Here is a 25,078-nt window from a genome sequence, read left to right as displayed (position 1 = left end):
CCTCATAGGGTATAACGCTGCCCCATCATAGGGTATAATGCTATATAGATATATAGATATAGAGTTAGATAGATATAGATAGAAAGATAGATGTAGAAATAGATATAGAGATAGATAGTAGATAATGGATAGAAAGATTCATAGAGATAGATAGAGATAGATAGAGATAGATAGAGATAGATAGAGATAGATAGAGATAGATAGAGATAGATAGAGATAGATATAAAGATAGATATAGAAAGAAATATAGATAGATATAGAAAGAAATATAGATAGATAGATCGATAGGTAGATAGATATAGAGATAGATAGAAAATAGATAATGGATAGATAGATAGATATAGAGATAGCTATAGATAGAAAGATATAGAGATAGATAGATGGATATAGAGATAGATAATAGATAGATATACAGATATAATAATAATAATAATAATATAGACATATATAGATAGATATAGAGATAAATATATATAGATAGATGGCTATAAATAAAAATAGATATAGAGATATATATAGAGATAGATAGATATAGAGATAATAGATATAGAGATAGATAGATAGATATAGAGATAGATATAGAGACAGATATAGAAAGATAGATATAGAGATAATAGCTAGATATAGAGATATGTATAGAGATAGATAGATATAGAGTTAGAAAGATAGATAGATAGAGATAGATGGATAGATATAGATAGATAATAGATATAATAGATAGATATAGAGATAGATGGATAGATCAATAGATAGATAAAGAGAGAGAGAGATGGAGATAGAGATAGATAATGAGATATAGAGATAGATATAGAGATATAGTGTTAGATAGAAATATAGATATAGAGATAGATAGATATAGAGATAGATATGGATATAGAGATAACAGATATAGAGATAGATATAGAGATAATATATAGATAGATAGATATAGAGATAATATATAGATAGCTATAGAGAGAGAGAGATAGATATAGAGAGAAACAGATATAGATATAGAGATAGATATAGAGATAGATAGATATAGAGATAATAGATAGATATAGAGATAGATAGATATAGATATAAAGATAGATAGAGACAGAGAGAGATAGATATAGAGAGAGATAGATACAGAGATCGATAAATAGATAGAGAGATAGATATAGATATAGATAATAGATAGAGATAGATAGATAAAGATAGATAATAAATATAGAGATAACAGATAGATATAGAGATAGAGTAAGATAGAAAGATATGGAGATAGGTAGATATAGATAATAGAGATAGCTAGATAGATAGACATAATAGATAGATATAGATATAGATAGATATAAAGATAGATATAAAGATAGATATAGAGATAGATGTAGAGATAGAAAGATAGATATAGAGATAGAGCGATAGATAGATAGAGATAGATATATATAATAGATAGAGATAGATAGATATAGAGATAGATATAGAGATAGAAAGATAGATAGATATACAGAGAGATAGATATAGAGATAGAGATAAATAGATAGATATAGAGAGAGATATAGAGAGAAATAGATATAGATATAGAGATAATAGATATATATAGAGATGGATAGATATAGATATAGAGAGAGATAGATACAGAGAAAAGATATAGAGATAAATAGATAGAGAAAGATAGATAGATATATAGATATAGAGATAGAAAGATAGATAGATATACAGAGAGATAGATATAGAGATAGATAGAGATATATAGATAGACAGCTATAGAGATAGATATAGAGAGAAATAGATATAGATATAGATATAGAGATAGATATATAGATATAAAGATAGATATAGAGATAGATATAGAGATAGAGCGAGAGATATAGATATAGAGATAGATAGATACAGAGAAAAGATATAGAGATAGATAACGGATAGATAAATAGATAGATAGGTATAGAGATAGATATAGATATTAGATAGAGATATATATAGATAAAGATAGATAGATATAGATGGTAGCTAGATAGATAATAAATATAGAGATAATAGATATAGAGATAGATAGAGTAAGATAGATAGATATAGATAGATAGACATAATAGATAGATATAGAGATATATATATATAGAAAGATATAGAGATAGATAGATATAGAGATAGATATAGAGATAGATAGATATAGAGATAGATGTAGAGATAGAAAGATAGATATAAAGATAGAGCGATAGATAGAGATAGATAGAGATAATAGATAGATAGAGATAGAAAGATAGATATAAGAGAGATAGAGAGAGAGATATATAGAGATATATAGAGATAGATAGAGACAGATAGAGAGAGCGAGAGAGATATAAAAAAAAAAACAAAACACAATACTCACCTCTCCTCCTCGCTCCCACGCTGATCCCGGCTTCAGTGTCAGGAGCTGCCCCCTCTGCCAGACACACAGCGGGTGCGCGATGTAGTGACGTCATCGCGCACTGGCTGTGAGTCAGGAGCAGAGGGGACTGAGGGCGGCGCCGGCCCTGATGCAGGGCGGCTTACTGGGCTGGGGGCGGGGCCTCTGGGGGTGGAGACTGTGAAATGATATTCACTGCTTCGCAGTGAATATTCAATTCTCTTTAGCAGCGGGGACAGGGGCTCCTGCCTCCTGACACCCGCTGCTGCTCCGCTGGCAGGGGCCCCCATAGCAGCTGCATGGTGTGCGAAACACCACTGGCTGGGGGCCCCTGGAGCAGCGGGGGCCCTAGGCAACTGCTGGCCCTGTATGCCTGCAGGTGCCAGGGCCCACCAGATGCCAGGGCCCACCGGAGAATCCTCCGGTTCTCCGGTGGGCCAGTCCGACGCTGGGAACAATAGTATAGTATGCTAATTTTTTGGCATGACCGTGTGTATTGTCTTTATAATCATTGTTTTTTTTTACACAACAGGAGTCTTGGTGTTCATTTTTCTAAAGTGCGATCCTTAACTTTGGACACATGGGAGCCTGAACTACTAAAGGTACTTAATCTCTTTATAGCAGGCGGCTGAACCATACAACCCTGTAGTCTGGAGATCAATTTAACTTTATTAGTATAATTTTTTTCGGTATGATCTAGGCAGATGTCACTGTACAGGGGAGAGGAAGGAGATGAGCTGGGACCACCACCACCTATTGTCAATGATGGACTAGTGGCCACATATATAATAGATTTGTAACCTCTCATTGGCATTCTGTCTGTGATTACGAAGATATATCTAGATTTATACGATAGGAAGTAGCACCCCATTGTGAGGCACAGTGCACTGTATGAAAACTACAAACGTGAATATTTCAGGAGTTTGTTCAAAATACAGATGTCCTAAAAAAATAAAAATACTTTAAAGCAATATAAGCAAGACTCAATTTTCAGTCCCTTTAAAGTATTGATTGTGCCTTTTATACATTGTGACAGGAATCTAAGGGGTAACGAGTGCTAAGCCTGGCATGTCAGAGTCAGGAGACTTATAAGCGATGCATGCTCCTCTGGGAAATAAAATATGCAAATTGTCTCTTCAGAGAGGAAAAGGACTAAAACTCTAGCGCCACCTATTGGAATCCTAAAAGTCCATATCAACCCTTTAACGAGCCTTGCAGTATGACTTGGGATAAATGCCAAATCAAAATCTAAATTTCCAGTTACAGTGTATGGGGTGTTGCCTCTCGTCAGTGCAAAGTATGAGATTTGATTTGGCTAGGTGACACTCGACAAGGAGAAACGTTACCCCTTAGGCTGTGTGCCCACATAGCGTTTTTTTAAGCGTTTCCGCAGCGCTTTTAGACAAGCGTTTATGCTGCGGAAACGCTTAAGAAAAGCATCCAATTAATTATAATGTAAAATGCACATGTTGTGCTAATGGTGCGTTTTTTTCCACTGCGGAAAAAAACGCAGCATGTTCATTAATTTTGTGGAAGCGCATGCGTTTCTGCATACATTCACTTGTATTGCAAAAACGCTTAGGAAAACGCATGCAAAAACGCTTAACAAAAGCGTCAAAAACGCTTACAAAAGCGCTTCATAAAACGCAGGCGTTTTCCCGGGAAGAGGGTGTGCGTTTCCGCTCAGGAATATTGTGCATCAAAAACGCTACGTGGGCACATAGCCTTAGGGTACCGTTACACTTAGCGATGCACCAGCGATCCCGACAACGATATGGATCGCTGGTGCATCACTAAGTGGTCGCTAGGGAGCTGCCACACAGGCAGATCTCACCAGCGACATAGCAGGGGTCGGGGGTCGCTACTTACCTGTCAGACGCGGCGATCCTGACGTCCTCCCGCCCGCGTCCACGCGTCGCTCGTCGGTGCCACAGGAAGCTGACGGCGAGAAACGATCCAGGACGTTCTCGCACGACCAGCGATGAGCAGCGGGGGAGCCGGTCAGAGGTAAGTATCAGACATAGCGATATCGCTAGCAATATCGCTGCTACGTCACAAAATCGGTGACCTTACAGCGATATTGCTAGCGATATCGCTATGTGTAACGGCGGCTTTAGAGTCCAGTCCAGAGCCTCTTAGCTAGCTAAATCAGTTCTCATACTTTGCACTGACGATGGGAAACACGGTGTCTGCAAATTGAGATCCTGGTTTGGCTTTTATCTCAAGTCATATTGCAAGGCTCGTTAGTCGATATTGACTTTTAGGATCACTGATCCAACAGGTGGCGCTAGAGTTCAAGTCGACTTCCTCTCTGAAGAGAAAATGTGCATACATTGTGACCCTAATGCATTTGTGTTAGATTGTGTGTATTGCCTTTAAAGTGAACATTATTTAATGTATTCTAATTTTTCTCTTATTTACCTAGCTGATGTGTGAATTAGGGAATGATGTAATAAATAGTATATATGAAGCACGTGTTGATGCCATGGGAATAAAAAAGCCTCAAAATGGATGTCAGCGGTAAGTTCCAATACAGTAAGTGTCTATGATGTCTTTTTTGTTTCCTTATAATATCTTTATTATTTGGGGTATTTTACTGTTGAAATGCAAATAAGGTAGAAGTATGACCTTGCCAACATAACCGTTATTAAGAATTTCTGTATGATTTCTCACCAGTAAAGGTTTGAATTTGCTGAAGGAATTGTGCACTACCTGGACAACCCTTTTTTAAATGTGGTGCGGCTTGTAAAATAAAAATAAAATATACTCCCATCCCACACTGGCTCCATTCCAAGGATGTCTGTCTCCTGGAGCTCTCCTGACATCATAATGTCTCGAGACCCATGCAGGCAATCAGTGGCTGCAGCGCTTTCACTTCTGCTTGTCTGAAGGGGGAGAAAGTGCAGCAGCCCAATAATGGACTCTTATTGGCAGCAGGGCTCACGTGACATAACAATGTCACACAACACCCGCCATCTATGGAATGGCTGAGTGCAGGAGATAGGTACTGTATATGTTTATATTTTACAAAGGGGGATGACTACATTTAAAAATTGGTTTCCAGGTAGTGGACAACCCCTTTAAGATTTATTTTTATTTTTTAATTCTCATTAAATCTATTTAATACAAGATATATTGAATTTGACTATTGGCCCTTACTTTTATGAAGAGCACTTAATATCTACCTGCTGCATTTCTTATAGTAGATCCTCAGGAGACATGCATATGAATAAGATCTTATTCCTAAAGGCGACATTGCCTCTTCCCATGATGGAATGTAAAAGTCGAACCCATAATGGCATCATTGCTTGTGCTTTTAGTCAGTAGATACAGTTTTGATGGGGTTTTGAGTAACTTATGACGAAGACTCTTGTAACAGCTACCTTCTTTCTCACACTATGAAAGGCAGGAGAAAGAGGCCTACATCAGAGCAAAGTATGTGGAGAAGAAATTTGTGGATAATAGTGTTGAATCCATGTTATCCCGGAAGAGCAGTGATAACCGCCTGAGCTCCAGTGATAAAAGCTTGGGTGTAGAAGCGCTCAGCAGAGCTGCATCCAGAGCCTCCGGTAAGCCCCAGTGCAATGTACACACTCACTACGTCATCAAGTCATTTGAACAATGGAGTTAAAATCACTTTTTTAAATTCTTTTTATGACCTCCTATATATGTGGAATTGGAGAGAAAACTAGAATGACAGATTTTTCATAATTGAGAAAGGGAACTTAACTACATTTTTAATGATGCCATAATAAATACATATTGTGGTTAAAGAAACTGAAAATTCACGTAGGGTGCTAATACAATCCCTTTAATATAACTACAGGTTGGACCATATATATGGATACACCTAAATAAAATGGGAATGGTTGATGATATAAACTTCCTGTTTGTGGCACATTAGTATATGAGAGTGGGGAAACTTTTCAAGATGGGTGGTGACCATGGCGACCATTTTGAAGTCGGCCATTTTGGATCCAACTTTATTTTTTCCAATGTGAAGATGGTCATGTAACACATCAAACGTATTGAGAATTTCACAAGAAATACAATGGTGTGCTTGGGTTTATCGTAACTTTATTCTTTCATGATTTATTTACAAGTTTAATGACCACTTATAAAATGTGTTCAAAGTGCTGCTCATTGTTTTGGATTGTCAATGCAGCCCTCTTCTCCCACTCTTGACACACTGATGGCAACACCGCAGAAGAAGTGCTAGCACAAGCTTCCAGTATCGGTTGTTCCAGATGCTGCACATCTAGTATCTTCACAGCATAGACAATTGCCTTCAGATGACCCCAAAAGATAAAAGTCTACAGGGGGTCAGATTGGGAGACCTTGGTGGCCATTCAAGGGGCCCACGATGACAAATCCACTTTTCAGGAAACTTATAAGTAGTTTCCTTGAGTATCAAAGTATTTTGAGAAGGCCAGTGCAGCTGTACAAAATGAAATGGAACCCTCGCATATAAAGCACTAGCATGTTTTAGGCTCGTTACTTTTCCAGTCCAGTGATAGATTTAATCAATTTAGAAGCCTAGAGCCAACAATGAAAATAATTAAGTATCCAGATGCAGTAGTCTACAGTAGTTTGGAATTAAATGGTTTCCAATGGATGCAAATTGATTATTTGGAGATGCAACTTGAGAATTTCATGGCAGTATCTAGGCTAAGGTGTTGACTTTAGGTCAAAGCTTGACAATCTGGAAAGATGCAGCTTGGAGAATCAAGAGGAGTGCCACCACGAACAGGAAATTTTGAGTGCCTGGAACCGATTACCAGACACTTTTAGCACCCTGAAAAATATAGCAATGGTTTTACTCACAATTTTTCCCTCTAGGTACTTTTGTGAGACCTCATTTTCAGCGTTAAATAATATCAAAACCAAAAAAAGAAACAGATTGACAGATAAAGTTAGTAGCGCTTGCTTGGGCTTGTAGTGTATAAAATACCAATGGTCAATTTAAGATTTTGCCAATGAAATTCAGTAACAAAAAGGTCACTAATAGGCAGGATAGTTAAAGAATCCCCCCCCCCACTTATCTTAGTTCACGGCACCCCACACAAATTAAATATTATCAAGGCCAACAAAAGTAACCAACTGATGGTTGAACAAAGAAGTCACTAAGCAGGTAAGTTAAATAATTAGTTTTTAGTTTATTAAATACAGTTGTACAGTGCCTACAAGTAGTATTCAACCCCCTGCAGATTTAGAAGGTTTGATAAGATGCAAATAAGTTAGAGCCTTCAAACTTCACACAAGAGCAGGATTTATTAACAGATGCATAAATCTTACAAACCAAAAAGTTATGTTGCACAGTTAAATTTTAATAAATTTTAAACATAAAAGTGTGGGTCAATTATTATTCAACCCCTAGGTTTAATATTTTGTGGAATAACCCTTGTTTGCAATTACAGCTAATAATCTTCTTTTATAAGACCTGATCAGGCCGGCACAGGTCTCTGGAGTTATCTTGGCCCACTCCTCCATGCAGATCTTCTCCAAGTTATCTAGGTTCTTTGGGTGTCTCATGTGGACTTTAATCTTGAGCTCCTTCCACAAGTTTTCAATTGGGTTAAGGTCAGGAGACTGACTAGGCCACTGCAACACCTTGATTTTTTCCCTCTTGAACCAAGCCTTGGTTTTCTTGGCTGTGTGCTTTGGGTCGTTGTCTTGTTGGAAGATGAAATGACGACCCATCTTAAGATCCTTGATGGAGGAGCGGAGGTTCTTGGCCAAAATCTCCAGGTAGGCCGTGCTATCCATCTTCCCATGGATGCGGACCAGATGGCCAGGCCCCTTGGCTGAGAAACAGCCCCACAGCATGATGCTGCCACCACCATGCTTGACTGTAAGGATGGTATTCTTGGGGTCGTATGCAGTGCCATCCAGTCTCCAAACGTCACGTGTGTGGTTGGCACCAAAGATCTCGATCTTGGTCTCATTAGACCAGAGAACCTTGAACCAGTCTGTCTCAGAGTCCTCCAAGTGATCATGAGCAAACTGTAGACGAGCCTTGACATGACGCTTTGAAAGTAAAGGTACATTACGGGCTCGTCTGAAACGGAGACCATTGCGGTGGAGTACGTTACTTATGGTATTGACTGAAACCAATGTCCCCACTGCCATGAGATCTTCCCGGAGCTCCTTCCTTGTTGTCCTTGGGTTAGCCTTGACTCTTCGGACAAGCCTGGCCTCGGCACGTGAGGAAACTTTCAAAGGCTGTCCAGGCCGTGGAAGGCTAACAGTAGTTCCATAAGCCTTCCACTTCTGGATGATGCTCCCAACAGTGGAGACAGGTAGGCCCAACTCCTTGGAAAGGGTTTTGTACCCCTTGCCAGCCTTGTGATCCTCCACGATCTTGTCTCTGATGGCCTTGGAATGCTCCTTTGTCTTTCCCATGTTGACCATGTATGAGTGCTGTTCACAAGTTTGGGGAGGGTCTTAAATAGTCAGAAAAGGCTGGAAAAAGAGATAATTAATCCAAACATGTGAAGCTCATTGTTCTTTGTGCCTGAAATACTTCTTAATACTTTAGGGGAACCAAACAGAATTCTGGTGGTTTGAGGGGTTGAATAATAAATGACCCTCTGAATAAACTTTTCACAATTTAAAAAAAAATTAAACAAAGAAATAACATTCTTTTTTGCTGCAGTGCATTTCACACTTCCAGGCTGATCTACAGTCCAAATGTCACAATGCCAAGTTAATTCCGAATGTGTAAACCTGCTAAATCTGCAGGGGGTTGAATACTACTTGTAGGCACTGTATATTACAAATATACATTTTTGATATTTAACCCATAAGTATCGCAAAATTATGTTGTTTTTTTTTCTGAAAGTGACATACCACCTGAGTTATGCTCGATATTTTGGCAAATTTCGACACACCAAGCTCAAAAGGTTGCTCATCACTGGACTAGACACACCTTCCAACACTGTAACACCACCACCAAAGGCTCTTCTGGTGACAACCAGTGACTGATGCACGGCACTCTCCTTGACTTCTCCAACATCCGTTGGCAGCCATCATTTCTGCTCAGCTTGAATCTACTTTCATCAGTGAACAGCACTGAGGCCCACAGCGTCCAGCATAGATGCTCTCTGGCTCATGCAAGACGATGACGTCTGTAACTGGTGGTCTGGTCAGTTACCCTTGTGGGTCGTCAAGCACACAGACCACACTGATGAAAACAGTTTCGAGTAGACTGATGTGACACTTGGGTGCCTGGAGTTGTGTGACATTCATCATCCGGTTCCGAAGGGCATTGTTCACAATGATCGGTCATCCGTGTGGGATGTGACCAAAGGATGTCCACTTTTATGCCTTTCTGTGACTCTTCCATTCTCTCTGTATCTGTTTCATCCTGCTGATGACACTCTGGGCACTTTTGTGTGAGAACATCCTGCTTGAGGCCTCTCAATGTTGATGTACTGTTGATCAATTGTTAGGTCTCGTCTTGGTCTCATGATGTCAAAATTGAACTGTATCATGTGGAGGACTGTTTAACCCCTTTCTGACATCGGGCGTAATAGTACGCCGATGTGAGACTTCCTCCCTTTGATGTCCGCTCCGGCGGTGACACACAAGTTTTGAACAGCTGACAAGTGCCTTGAACAGCCGCGAGTGGAATTGTGATCCACCCGCTGCTATTAACCCTTTAAATTCTGCTATCAAATGCTGACAACGGCATTTAACATGTACTTCTGGCAAACTCGTCGGAAATCCTCTGTCACGTGATTGCGGGTCACCGGTGGGTTGGCATTGTTGTCACTGGTCAGTGTTCATAGCAAGTGAGTAATTCAGCTACATGTAGGCGATGTGATCATCGCTGTATGTAGCTGAGCTGATCAGGCTATGGCAGCTTCTAGTCTCCCATGGAGTAAAAGAAGTAATGAAGTTAAAAAAAAAAATAAATAAATATATATATATATATATATGTTCAAATCACCCCCTTTTGCCCCATTCAAAATAAAACAAACCAAAAAAAATACACATATTTGGTATCACCGCGTTCATAATCGCCCGATCTATCAATAAGAAAAAAAAGGATTAACCTGAGTGCTAAACGGCTTAGCGAGAAGAATAGTCAAAACGCCAGAGTTATGTTTTTGGTCGCCGCGACATTGTTATGTTTTTGGTCGCCGCGACATTGCATTAAAATGTAATAACGGGCGATCAAAGGATTGTATCTGCACCAAATGGTCTGCTCGGCACACAAAAAAATAAGCCCTCACCCAACCTGAGACCACGAAAAATGGAGACGATATGGGTATTGGAAAATGGCACAGTTTTTTTTTTTTTTTTTTAAACAAAGTTGGGATTTTTTTTTCACCACTTAACCCCTTTACCCCCCAGGGTGGGTTGCATGTTAATGACCAGTCCAATTTTTACAATTCTGACCTCTGTCCCTTTATTAGGTAATAACTCTGGAACGCTTCCATGGATCCTGGTGCTTCTGACTTTTTCTCGTGACATATTGTACTTCATGATAGTGGTAAATTTTCTTTGATATGACTTGCTTTTATTTGTGAAAAAACAGAAATTTGGCGAAAACCACTGTTTAGGAACATGGCAGAGCTCGGAAGGGAAGGAGCGCCATTTGACTTTTCAATGCAAAATTGGCTGGAATTGAGATCGGATGCCATGTCGCATTTGGAGAACCTCTGATGTGCCTAAACAGTGGAACCCCCCACAAGTGACGCCGCAAGGTCTCCGATCCAAAGGCAGCGGGGCCGTCAGCCCCTGTGTCGGCTGGGAAATGCTGCGATCGTGCGCCGCCCAGTGGTCAGTGTTCATAGCAAGTGAGTAATTTGGCTATGAGTAATTTGGCTACATATAGACGATGTCCTCATCGCTGTATGTAGCTGAGCCAATCAGGCACTTAGTGCTGGGGGTCAGTTGTGGGAATCAACTGACACTCGGCTGCGATCGGGCACACACCACTTGTGTGCGCAGCTGACCGTTATGACGTACTATCCTGTCCATGGGAAGTAAAACCCAGGTCACATGGATGAGATAGTACGTCAGATAGCAGAGAGGGGTTAAATAAAAAAAGATTGTAGACATGTGTGGTGTCTCTGAACTCATAATGACCTGGAGAATCCTAATGGCAGATCAGTTTTAACATTTAGTGAGCCCAGTAAAAAAGCCAAACAAAAAACAAGTGTGGAATTTCACTTTTATTTTGCAATTTCACCGCACTTGGAATTTTTTTCCCTGTTTCCTGTTACACGATATGGTAAAACCAATGCTGTTGTTCAAAAGTACAACTTGTCCCGCAAAAAACAAGCCCACACATGGACATATTGACTGAAAAATAAAAAGTTATGGCTCTAGGAAGAAGGGGAACAAAAATCAATACCGCAAAAACGAAAAAACCTTCGGGCGTTAAGGAGATAATACCAATTCTTATTGAACCTGAAAATGATTGGGCGATTCATGGATTAAACACCTGTTGTGAATTTTGTCCTTAAGCTCCTTGTTAGAGAACAGCAAGTTGTGGAAAAAGTACTGAAACATTGCACACTTGGACATGTGCATTCAGGAGTAGTGTTGAGCATTCCGATACTGCAAATATCGGGTATCGGCCGATATTCGCTGTATCGGAATTCCGATACCGAGTACCAATATTTTTTCAATACCGGAATCGGAAGTCCCCATTATGCAATGAGCCACTGTTGTGGCTGTGATTGGCTGCTGAAATGATGTCATCATGATGCGCGGTCTGTGCGCATCATGATGCGCGGCCTGTGCCGACTGCCGGGGGTCTGTACGGGCCTGCCGGGGGCTTGTGCCGGCTGCCGGGGGTCTGTACGGGCCTGCCGGGGGCTTGTGCCGGCTGCCGGAGGTCTGTGCGGGCCTGCCGGCGGCTTGTGCCGGCTGCCGGGGGTCTGTACGGGCCTGCCGGGGGCTTGTGCCAGCTGATGCGGGTCTGTACGGGCCTGCCGGGTGCCTGTGCCGGTGGTCTGTGCGGGCCTGCCGGGGGTCTTGTGTGTGTGCAGGCATTGTCCGATGGGGCTACAAGTCCCATCAGGCGATGCCTGCTACAATGACAGTGATTGACACATTAGCCAATGATGGGACAGTAGTAGTCCCATCATCCGGCTAATGTGTTGAATGTAAAACAAACAAAAAAAAAATATACATACTACATACATATATACTACATTCATACTACATTCATACTACATACATACTACATACATACAACATGCTACATACATACAGTACATACTACATACATACTACATACATACTACATACATACTACATTCATACTATATACATACTACATTCATACAACATACATACATACTACATACATACTACATTCATACTACTTACATACTACATATACACTACATTCATACAACATACATACATACATACTACATTCTTACTACATACATACTACATATACACTACATTCATACAACATACATACTACATATATACTACATACATACTACATACTAGACATACAGTACATACTACAGACATACAGTACATACTACAGACATACTACAGACATACTACATACATACTACATATATACTACATATATACTACATACATACTACATATATACTACATACATACTACATATATACTACATACATACTACATATATACTACATTCATACAACATACATACTACATATATACTACATTCATATTACATACGTACTACATACATACTACATACATACAACATGCTACAGACATACAGTACATACTACATACATACTACATATATACTACATTCATACAACATAGATACATATATACTACATTCATACAACATACATACTACATACAACATGCTACAGACATACAACATACATACATACTACATACATACTACATACATACAATACATTCATACAATACATACATATAGACATACAGTACATATAACATAGAGTACATACTCACCAATACTTGTCACATTGTTCCCCGAAGCCAGTGTCATCTATGAAAAAATATGAAAATAACAAACAAGCCATATACTCCCTGATCCGCAGAAATCCACGTGTCCCACGCCGATTTCCCGTACAGACAGCCGACACAAGCCCCCGGCAGCCGGCACAAGCCCCCGGCCGGCCCGTACGTACCCCCGGCAGGCCCGCACAGCCCCGCCCGCACACAGACACGCACAGTGTCCGCCCATGCACCGCCCACACTCTTCCCCCCTCCCGAACTGGATGTGCAAGTAAAGAAAGGGTTTTTTTTCATTACGATATTTCTGTCCCATTGACTTGAATGGGACTTCCGGTATCGGAATCGGCGATACCCGATACTTTTTTTGTATCGGGCCGATCCAATCCGATATTTCTCTATATCGGATGGCATCGCACAACACTATTCAGGAGTAGAGGTCACATTAAGTTAACCTGAAAAGGTTAGAGTGCATTTTAGAATAATCCTGAAATTTCACCCAAAAGCCTAAGAATATCTCTTAACATTTTGTGTCTGTGTGTGTCTATGTACATATGACATACAAAACCCAAATTTTTGTTTTGCTGTAGTCTAAAACGGGGGAGGGGCTGGGGTTAATTTTTGTCACTGATTGTCATTGTAGGCCTACTAATGTTATTCAGTTGATTTTCATTTTTCTACAGCCTCAGCACATCTGTGGTTAGCAGGCAATGTGTTGCAGTTGTAGCTTTTCATAGACCATTTCTCTTTATTAATGGATGCTTGTTGATCATATACATAGTACCATATAACCGCTGGTAGATGATAATGTTTTCAGTGGATATTTTGCATGGACTGTATGTTGCATACTTGTGTATATATATTAATACTGCGTTTATTGGAAGTCTGGTTGGCGTTCTCTTTGGTACTGCTAAGACAATACAGTATGATCGGATAATTAATTTTGACAGTCTCTCTTTTGCCAGATAGCTGTCTGGTTTACGTGACCCTCTTTCCTCTTTTACTGCCTGCTTTATGCTTTGCTAACCTGTATGTGGCCAGCGGTTGCTGTTAGCAGTGACGAAGCAAGGCGGGAGTCTCTCTTCTGTCCCGATGAGCTAGATTCGCTCTTCTCCTACTTTGATACTTCCTCAAAGCTCCGTAGTAGTAAGTAACCTCTCTTATACAGTGTGTAGTCTTGGCTGCTTAGGTTCTTTGCAGTTTCCTTCATTTGCTGCTTCTTATAAATATAAATTTTTCTTTTCTGTTTTTTTTTTTTTCATGAAAATCTCCTTTTTTATTCCCTTAAGTATTCGACAACCGTCTCAACTTTTTATCATGTTGAAGAGATTACTGCACAAATATTTATGCATATAATTAAAACAGTTTCTTCTCATTAGTATTGTATACACAGTGAAAAGGTGTTGAGTGGCCCTTTAAAAAAAAAAAAGTTACTGATTGTTTCTTATGCATTATGTGGAAGTTATATTTAAAATTACTTCTTCAAAACTATCTTATGACCAGAATGTATCAGATAATGTCCCATTGTATTAATAAAATTTTATTCTTTTTTTTAATTTCCAATGTCCTTTAATATATTACTCCTGAAATATTGCAGGTATTACTGCTCAAAGTAGTCCTCGGTTGACACTTCCTGTGCTGTGGAGATAATTTCTCAGCAGTAATTATCATAACAGACTTGATTTCAATAAAAAAAAGTAACACCTCTATTAGGCTTCATTAACCCCTTCATGACCAAGCCTATTTTGACCTTAATGACCAGGCCATTTTTTGCAATTCTGACCAGTGTCCCTTTATGAGGTAATAACTCAGGAACGCTTCAACGGATCCTAGCGATTCTGAGAATGTTTTTTCGTGACATATTGGGCTTCATGTTAGTGGTAAATTTAGGTTGATAATTTTTGTGTTTATTTGTCAAAAAATCAGAAATTTGGTGAAAATTTAGAAAATTTTGCAATTTTCAAATTTTGAATTTTTATTCTGTTAAACCAGAGAGTTATGTGACACAAAATAGCTAATAAATAACATTTCCCATATGTCTACTTTACATCAGCACAATTTTGGAAACAAAATATTTTTTTGTTAGGAAGTTATAAGGGTTAAAAGTTGACCAGCGATTTCTCATTTTTACAATAAAATTTACAAAACCATTTTTTTTAGGGACCACCTCACATTTGAAGTCACTTTGAGGGGTCTATATGGCAGAAAATACCCAAAGTTACACCATTCTAAAAACTGCACCCCTCAAGCTACTCAAAACTACATTCAAGAAGATTATTAACCCTTCAGGTGTTTCACAGGAACTAAAGCAATGTGGAAAGAAAAAATGGACATTTTAATTTTTCCAACAAAAATTTTCTTTTAGCATCAATTTTTTCATTTTCACATGGGAAACAGGATAAAATGGATCCTAAAATTTGTTGGGCAATTTCTCCTGAGTACAACGATACCTCATATGTGGTCATAAACCACTGTTTGGGCGCACGGCACGGCTCAGAAGGGAAGGAGCGCCATTTGACTTTTTGAATGGAAAATATGCTGGAATATTTAGCGGTGGCCATGTCGTGTTTGGAGAGCCCCTGTGTGCATAAACATTGGAGCTCCTCCACAAGTGACCCCATTTTGGAAACTAGACCCCCCAAGGAACTTATCTAGATGCATAGTGATCACTTTGAACCCCCAGGTACTTCACAAATTGATCTGTAAAAAAAAAAAATACTTTTTTTTCACAAAAATTTTCTTTTAGCCTCAGTTTTTTCATTTTCACATGGGCAACAGGATAAAATGGATCCTAAAATTTGTTGAGCAATTTCTCCTGAGTGCACAGATACCGCATATGTGGTCATACACCACTGTTTGGGTGCACGGCATGGCCCGGAAGGCAAGGAGCACCATTTGACTTTTTGAATGGAAAATTAGCTCCAATCGTTATCGGACACCATGTCGCATTTGGAGAGCCCCTGTGCACCTAAACATTGGAGCTCCCCCACAAGTGACCCCATTTTGGAAACTAGACCCCCTAAGGAAATTATCTAGACGTGTAGGGAGCACTTTGAACCCCCAAGTGCTTCACAAAAGTTTATAACACAGAGCAGTGAAAATAAAAAATATTTTTTTTTCCTCAAAAATGATTTTTAGCACACTATTTTTAATTTTCACAAGGCTAACAGGAGAAATTGGACCACAAATCTTGTTGTCCAGTTTGTCCTGAGTACGCTGGTACCCCATATGTGGGGGGGAACCACTGTTTGGGCACACGGCAGGGCTCAGAAGGGAAGGAGCGCCATTTGACTTTTTGAAATGCAAATTACTTCCAATCGTTAGCGGACACCATGTCGTGTTTGGAGAGCCCTGTGTGCCTAAACATTGGAGCTCCCCCACAAATGACCCCATTTTGGAAACTAGACCCCCTAAGGAACTTATCTAGATGTGTAGTGAGCACCTTGAACCCTCAAGTGCTTCACAAAAGTTTATGACGCAGAGCCGTGAAAATAAAAAAAAATTTTTTTCCCTCAAAAAATTATTTTTTAGTGCGCAATTTTTTATTTTCACAAGGGTATCAGGATAAATTAGACCCCAAAATTTGTTGTCCAGTTTGTCCTGAGTACCCTGGTACCCCACATGTGGGGGGGAACCACTGTTTGGGCACACGTCGGGGCTCGGAAGGGAAGTAGTGACATTTTGAAATGCTGACTTTGATGGAATGGTCTGCGGGTGTCATGTTACATTTGCAGAGCCCCTGATGTACCTAAACTGTGGAACCCCCCCACAAGTGACCCCATTTTGGAAACTAGACCCCCTAAGGAACTTATCTAGATGTGTGGTGAGCACCTTGAACCCCCAAGTGCTTCACAGAAGTTTATAACGCAGAGACGTGAAAATAAAAAATATTTTTTTTTCCTCAAAAAAAATGATTTTTAGCCAGCAATTTTTTTTTTCACAAGGGTAGCAGGATAAATTGGACCCCAAAAGTTGTTGTACAGTTTGTCCTGAGTACGCTGGTGCCCCATATATGGGGGGGAACTATTGTTTGGGCACACGTAAGGGCTCGGAATGGAAGTAGTGGCGTTTTGAAATGCAGACTTTGATGGAATGGTCTGCGGTCGTCATTACGTTTGCAGAGCCCCTGATGTGCCTAAACAATAGAAACCCCCACAAGTGACCCCATTTTGGAAACTAGACCTCCCAAGTAACTTATATAGATGCCTGGTGAGCACTTTGGACCCCCAAGTGCTTCACAGAAGTTTATAACGCAGAGATGTGAAAATTAAAAAAAAAATTTTTTCCACAAAAATATTTTTTTAGCCCCCAATTTTTTATTTTCTCAAGGGTGCCAGGAGAAATTAGACCCCAAAAGTTGTTGTGCAATTTTTCCTGAGTACGCTGATACCCGATATGTTGGGGTAAACCACTGTTTGGGCACACGTCGGGGCTTGGAAGGGAGGAAGCACCGTTTAACTTTTTGAACGCAAAATTGGCTGGAATCAATGGTTGCACCATGTCGCGTTTGGTGACCCCCTGATGTGCCTAAACAGTGGAAACCCCTCAATTCTAACTCCAGCCCTAACCCCAACACACCCCTAACCCCAACACATCCCTAACCCTAATTCCAACCCTAACCATAACCCCAACAGACCCCGAACCCTAATCCCAACCCTAACCATAACCCTAACCACAAGCCTAACCCTAATTCCAACCCTAACCCTAATTCCAACCCTAACCCTAATTCCAACCCTAACCCTCTTTCCAACCCTAACCCTCTTTCCAACCCTAACCCTCTTTCCAACCCTAACCCTCTTTCCAACCCTAACCCTCTTTCCAACCCTAACCCTCTTTCCAACCCTAACCCTCTTTCCAACCCTAACCCTAATGGAAAAATAAAAATATTTTCTTTATTTTATTAGTTCTGCCTACCTATGGGGGTGATAATCGGGGGGTTTATTTACTTTTTCTTTCATTTTGATCACTGTGAGAGTGATCAAAATGAAAGAATGGAATCTGCAGCCGGCAGATTCGGGCGGGCGCACTGCGCATGCGCCCGCCATTTTCAAAGATGGCGGCGCCCATCATCCGGACCCGAGGGACACTGGGAGGGACGGGGGGACTCAGGAGGTACCGGGGGGGGTGAGGGGGGGATCGGAGGCTGGCGGGAAGCAGAGGGAATGGGAGGGGGGCAGATGACAGCGGCGGCAGATCGCCGCTGTCATTCAGTTGCGGGGGGGCGATCGCCGGTGGGGGGGGTGGAATCGGTGTCTCCAGCCATGTCCGATGCTACAGCAGCGTCGGACATGGCTGGATTGTAATATTTCATCAATTTTCATTGATGAAATATTACTATCGCTCTGATTGGCTGTTTCACTTTTAACAGCCAATCAGAGCGATCGTAGCCACGTGGGGGCGAAGCCACGCCCCCTGTGGTGAATTACAAAGCCCCCTGTATCTGCGGGTCGGGTGACCTTTCAGTGACCCCGGTCACCCGACCCGCAGGGGGGCTTTGAAGTCATGACGCCACATAGGCGTCACTGGTCAGATTTGAACCAGGTTTCATGACGCCTATGTGGCGTCATTGGTCGTGAAGGGGTTAAAGAAGTTGTTCACTACTAGGACAACCCCTTTTCATACCCCACACTTGGCCCACCATAATAAAGCTTATACTCCCCTCCCATGTTACCGCAGTTCCAGCAGTGTCAGCATTCGTGTTCCCGCTGCTCTCATGCGGTTATCACACAACCCTGGTGCCCAATCAGCTCTGGCATCACTGGCCCCCCTTTCGTACGGTTAACTAATTAACAAGAAGTGAGAGCTGTCTGTGTTGTAACATACAACTTGACTAAATGAATTGTCACAGATGCTGTCCTCTTTAGATCACAGTCCATAACATCTGTTGCTTTTTTACATACCGTTTTGTATTTTAATGAATTTCATTAGGGGCAGAGTCAGATGGCCTTATAAAACGGAGCAAGGTCAGAATGCCGTGCACGGACTGGCCTGTGGCTCTCCCAACTCGAGAGTGACCGCTGCATGTATTTTTGTGCAACTGTCATGCTCCGGTTGGGAGAGCCGCCGGCCAGTCCCTGCACTATTGAAATTCATTAAAATATGAAACGGTATGCAAAAAAGCAACAGTTGTTACTGACAGTGATCTACAGATGACAGCATTTGTCCTAAAAAAAAAAGAGAAAAAAAGATTTTAATGGCAATATAGGGAATTTGGATGTTTCTCCTTTTTTACCTGGGTTGCTATACTTAAAAGACTGGATAATTAAAGGGCAACTGTCAGTAGGATCAACCCTCCTAAGCCGTGTATATGGGCATGTAGGCCATAGGAAGCTGAATAAAATGATACTGTGGTATCTGTGATTCATTGTCTTATTCCAGAGAAATCAGTGTTTTTCTTACAGTTGTTGAAATCAGAATAAACCTTTCCCGTTTTAGGTCAGTTAGAATTACCATAATTATTAATACTTGCCAAATGCCACAATAATGAGAGAGAATGTTTTAAGGAATTTTTATTATTTACTGCAAAGTGAAAAGTTTACATACAGCTTTCCCCATACGTTTTCAATAAGATTGAGATCAAGGCTTTGTGATGGCCACTCCAAAACATTGACTTTGTTATCCTGAAGCCACTTTGTTACCATTTTGGCTGTATGCTTCGGGTCATTGTCCATTTAGAAGACCCATTTTCGCCCAATCTTTAACTTCCTGGTTGATGTCTTGAGATGTTGCTTCAGTATTGCCACATAATCTTCTTTTCTCATTATGCCATCTATTTTGTGAAGTCACCAGTCCCTCATGCAGCAAAATAACCCCACAACATGATGCTGCCACCCCATGTGTTTCACAGTCGGGATGGTGTTCTTAGGCTTCCAAGCTTCTCCCTTTTTCCTCCAAACATAACGATGGTCATTATGCCCAAAAAGTACAATTACTCTATCGCCTCATTGGGGGACACAAGACCTTGGGTGTTATGCTTTCTGTCCACTAGGAGGCGACACTATGCTTAATCTGAAAAAGATTTGGCTCTGGCTCCTCCTCCACAGTATACACCCCTGGGCGGCATCCGCCTTACCTCAGTTTTTGCTTAGTGTCGCAAGGAGGCACACCATAAGAAGATTCTTTTTGACACAGATGAAGAAAAGAGGGTCTCTCTGAGACTCCCGACATGGCTCCCTCCTCGGTCCTCTTTTTAGCGGTACCCGGTTGAGGTAGAGATGGCTCTTCCCCATGTTGCTCCCTCCTCAGCCCTTCGGGTGCATGGTTCGAGGTCGAGAACCCCCCCCTCCTTCCCCAGGCCCTGGGCTTTTTGGGTTGAGGCTGAGGTGAGGAAGAATTCCTCCTGATGGCGGTGAAGCGCCCTCCCTAACCCCCTCTAGGGATGTTAGGTTGAGACGCCACAGGTAGGAGCTGCGTTTGCAGCGCTAACTTTATTGTAGCCCCAGCACTGCTGTGGTCTGCTATGGGGCCGGGGGCTGTCATATTTGGGCCACAGTATGCAGGGATTCCTGTCCCTGCGTCAGCCCTCTAAAGGGGTCAAAAAGACCCTTCACAGGGCTGCGCTGCGTATATAGGGGCATCCGGGCGATATGGCACTCATCCGGGGGGGGGTTTTGGTTCGTTTTCCGCCCCCCTCCGGACTACCGCGCCGCTCTGGAGCCCTTCCCGGGCAGGATTTTGTACTTTAGCCCTCGGCTTCGGCCTGAGCCGAAGCCGCCGCCCTTGTTACCGCCCCCGGCCTGCCCCCCTGGATGATGATAATGACGCTGCACAGCATCATACAGGGGCCGGATCGAGCCAGGAAGGCGTGGTTTTGCCTGGCTGCGCGCCCTTTTTCTGCTCTCCGCCCCTCCTCTCTCCCACCTCTTTACCTCAGGGAAGACAGCAGCGCTGCTATATTACTCAAGAACGCTGCACAGTCTCCAGGGGGTGCAGAACCGAAGTTTTTCTGCTGGCGCCGGATCTAGGAGCACACCGGTGGGGTAAGGCACAGCAGGATAATATCCTGCTGTGGACGCAGACTCCCTATAGCTTCCCTATAGCGCTCCTCTGCATAGCCACCCCTGTAAGGTTTTTGGTCAGAATAACCTGCCGGCACTCAGTGCACTATGTCGGTCTCCAGGTCCGAAAGAAGAAGAGAGAAAAAAAAAAAAACAGGTTTATCTGCTGTTACGCAGTCTGTTCAGCCTGCAAAGCCAATCTTCCCAGTGGCAACATGCACTGTACTGCTAGAGTTGTTCCCAAAATGCTGGGTCAGTGCCCCAAGAGGCTCCTGTCACTGTTTCAACTCCACTGACATGCCGGTATGGGCCGCATCTATGTCACAGTCCATAGATACGCTGACTTCCACATTGCTTCAGGCTATGCAGGGTCATATCCCAGCTATAAGCGGACAGGCAGTCCCTGGCAATGCTAGTAGTGAACGGCCCCATAGGTCACGTTCAGCTACGTCCTCCCATGGCTCACGGTCGTCCCGCTCTAGGCAGAGACACCGTAATTCTAGGTCTCCTAGACCGTCTCGTTCCAGAGACGGGCGCAGCAGATCTCCACAGAGATCTTCGGGCATGGAAAAGCGGCGGTCCAGATCTCCCTCCAGGCAACGCCTCAGCGATGCGCAGGATTCAGAGGGCATCTGTGACTCCGAATCAGAAAAGGAAACATAGGAGTCTCAGGCTCCTTGTCCTCCTAGCAGTACAGCGCTAGTTGAGGACATTATCACTTCTATTCATCGGGTGCTGGTTTTATCCGATGCTCCCCAAAAACCCCAAAACATAAGATCTGTTTTGAGGGGCCCCTGAAGTCCCTAAAGTTTTTTTTTTTTTTTTTTTTTTTTTCTGATCACCCAAGCTTTCAGGACATCCTTGATAAGCATTTTTCGCAGTCTGCCAAAAAATTCGCCAACCGTAAATAAAACCGTAAAAAAGGGCTAGATACTCTTTTTTCTCAAAAAGACCAAGGGAAATCGATCCCCCTATCTCTAAGCTTGCAGCACAGTCTCTCCTCTCACTGCCAGATAGCTCAACCCTGAAGGATACAGCAGATCGGCAGGTTGAGCGCATGGCTCGTTCAATTTTTGAGGCTGCAGGAGCCTCCCTGGCTCCCGCGTTCACCTCAACGTGGGCAGCCACGGCCATTCTGGAATGGGCCAAAAGATTGCAGGAGAACCTCCAAAAGTCTGCTCCTCAGATGTTCGATCAACTAGTTCAGATAGCGGTGGTGGCAGATTACATACGCCTTGCAGCTTTTGATTCTGCAAGAGGCGTAGCAGGTATAGCAGCGAATGTAATTACAATCAGACGTATCCTCTGGCTGTGAGAATGGGAAGCGGACGCGTCTTCAAACAAGCCTCTTACGGATCTCCCGTACGTCACTGGGAGATTTTTTTTCGGGGAAAAATTAGACAAGATGATTTCCAATGCCACGGGGGGTAAGAGTACCTTTCTTCCCCAACCGCAACCTAAACGTACGTTTAAGCGACGTAACCAGGCTAGGTTCCGGTCTTTTCGGAACTCCTCAGGCTAGGCCGCTTCACGTCCTTCACAGAATTACAACCGTTCCCCCTCACAGGGACAACCAAAGGACAGCACAGAGGACGGACAAGAATTGGCGGTCAACATCAGGCCAGGCAAAGCCCAAAGGAGGGAAATTCCAGAATTTCTCCTCGTCATGACTCACGAAATACGGAAGACACCCCACCTGTAGGCGGTCAACTTTTAATCTTTCAGCAAGTCTGGCTGCCTATTACAGGGGACAGGTGGGTCAAGGAAATAGTGTCTCTCTCTCCTTCAAGCAGGAGTCATAATACAGGCTCCCGAAAACGAGAGATTCCGAGGACTCTACTACAACCTATTCGTGGTTCCCAAAAAGGGAGGCAGTGTTCGGCCAATTCCTGGACCTAACGCAACTCAAAAAGTTTGTAAGAGTTCGGCAGTTTCGCATGGAGTCCCTTCGATCCATCATTGCGGCTATGGAACAGGGAGAATATCTCACCTCCATAGACATACAAGAGGCATACCTGCACGTCCCTATTGCGCCTGCTCATCAAAGATCTCTCAGGTTCACAATAGGGCAGAATCAGTACCAGTTCGTGGCTTTGCCTTTCGGATTAGCCACGGCTCCCAGAACATTCACCAAGGTTATGGCAGCCACCATGGATGTCCTACACTCCAGAGGCATAGTGGTCGTCCCATGTCTGGATGATCTACTCATCAAGGCACCTACTGTCAAAGACTGCGAAGACAGCGTCTCGATCACGATCAACACACTAACTCGTCTAGGCTGGCTAGTCAACTTTAAGAAGTCGTCAACTACTCCCGAGTCAGTCACTGATCTTCCTAGGGATCCTATTCGATACCTCCAGGGGTCTGGTACACCTTCCCAAGGACAAGGTACAAGCTATCCGCTGTGCAGTTCGCATGTTAATCCACATACCTTGCCGATCTCTTCGGTTTGCCAGGAGACTCCTTAGCAGGATGGCAGCAGCAATGGAGGTGGTACCATTTGCCCAGTTCCACCTCAGACCTCTTCAACTAGCCATTCTCAGATCCTGGAACAGGAAACCTTTCTCCCTCGAAAGGGAGTTCCGCCTGACGGAGTCAACAAGGAAATCACTGTACTGGTGGCTCAAACCACCCGTACTGGCCAAAGGAAAATTCTTTCTTCCCAGTCGATGGAAAGTCCTGACCACCGATGCGAATCTAACAAGATGGGGTGCAGTGCACTTACTTCACAGGGCACGTGGTCTCCAATAGAAGCGACCATGCCCATCAACATTCTGGAGATACGAGCTATCTTCCTGGCGCTAAAAGTTTTTTGCCATCTGCTGAAGGCCTCTCACATCAGAGTGCAGCCGGACAATGCCACGGCAGTGGCATATGTGAACCACCAAGGTGGGACTCGCAGTGCCCAGGCAATGAGAGAAGTGGCGCGTCTGCTTCGCTGGGCAGAAAACAAGAAATCAGTACTCTCAGTGGTCCACAGTCCGGGTGTGGACAACTGGGAAGCCGACTACCTCATCAGACAGGAAATGGACTCGGGGGAGTGGTCTCCATCCCAAAATCTTTCGTTGGATCTGTTATCGCTGGGGGACTCCGGACGTGGACCTAATCGCATCTCATCTCAATGCCAAGGTCTCCATTTTCATGGCAAGGACACACGGTCCGAGGTTGCTCGGGGCGGATGCCCTGGTTCAGGACTGGACTCGGTTCCAGCTTCTGTACATTTTCCCACCCCTTCCCCTGATGGCCAGAGTCATGAGGAAGATCAAGCAGGAATGAGTTCCGACCATCCTAATTGCGCCGGACTGGCCCAGACGTACATGGTACGCCGACATCCTTCAGCTTACAGCAGACACCCCTTGGCGTCTTCCAGACCGTCCCGATCCCCTGTCTCATGGCCTGTAATACCACCAGAATTTAGGGACTCTCAATTTGACGGCGTGGTCCTTGAAACCTGGGTTTTAATCCAGGCAGGGTTTGCTCCAGACGTCATTAGAACCATGATCAGGGCACGGAAACCAGCTTCCGCCAAAGTTTATTATCGTACCTGGAAAACGTATTTTACTTGGTGCGACTCTCGCGGGCGAATTCCGTTCCCTTACTCTCTTCCGAAAGTTCGTGGTTTCCTTCAATCAGGTCTGGACGCCGGCCTATCCTTAGGATCGCTTAAGGGTCAGGTGTCAGCGCTTTCAGTGCTGTTTCAGAAGCGTATTGCTAACAAACCACAAGTCAGGACGTTTCTTCAGGGAGTCTCCAGATTGGTCCCTCCTTACATACGTCCACTGGATATGTG

General features: G+C 42.9%; 1 protein-coding gene across 1 annotated transcript in view; it reads left to right on the top strand.

The window, feature by feature from the left end:
* ACAP2 (ArfGAP with coiled-coil, ankyrin repeat and PH domains 2) overlaps positions 1-25,078 on the top strand; it is a 182,906-nt gene that overhangs the window by 108,078 nt on the left and 49,750 nt on the right. The window contains exons 15-17 of the mRNA XM_073578696.1: positions 2,883-2,952; positions 4,776-4,870; positions 5,756-5,919. Coding sequence (XP_073434797.1) covers positions 2,883-2,952; positions 4,776-4,870; positions 5,756-5,919 — 329 coding nt within the window. The remainder of the gene's footprint in view (positions 1-2,882; positions 2,953-4,775; positions 4,871-5,755; positions 5,920-25,078) is intronic.

This window comes from Dendrobates tinctorius, unplaced genomic scaffold (genome assembly GCF_039654945.1).
Source record: "Dendrobates tinctorius isolate UK_male_01 unplaced genomic scaffold, ASM3965494v1 ptg000060l, whole genome shotgun sequence".
NCBI classification, from domain to species: Eukaryota; Metazoa; Chordata; class Amphibia; order Anura; family Dendrobatidae; genus Dendrobates; species Dendrobates tinctorius.
This window is presented reverse-complemented; position numbering and strand designations above follow the sequence as displayed.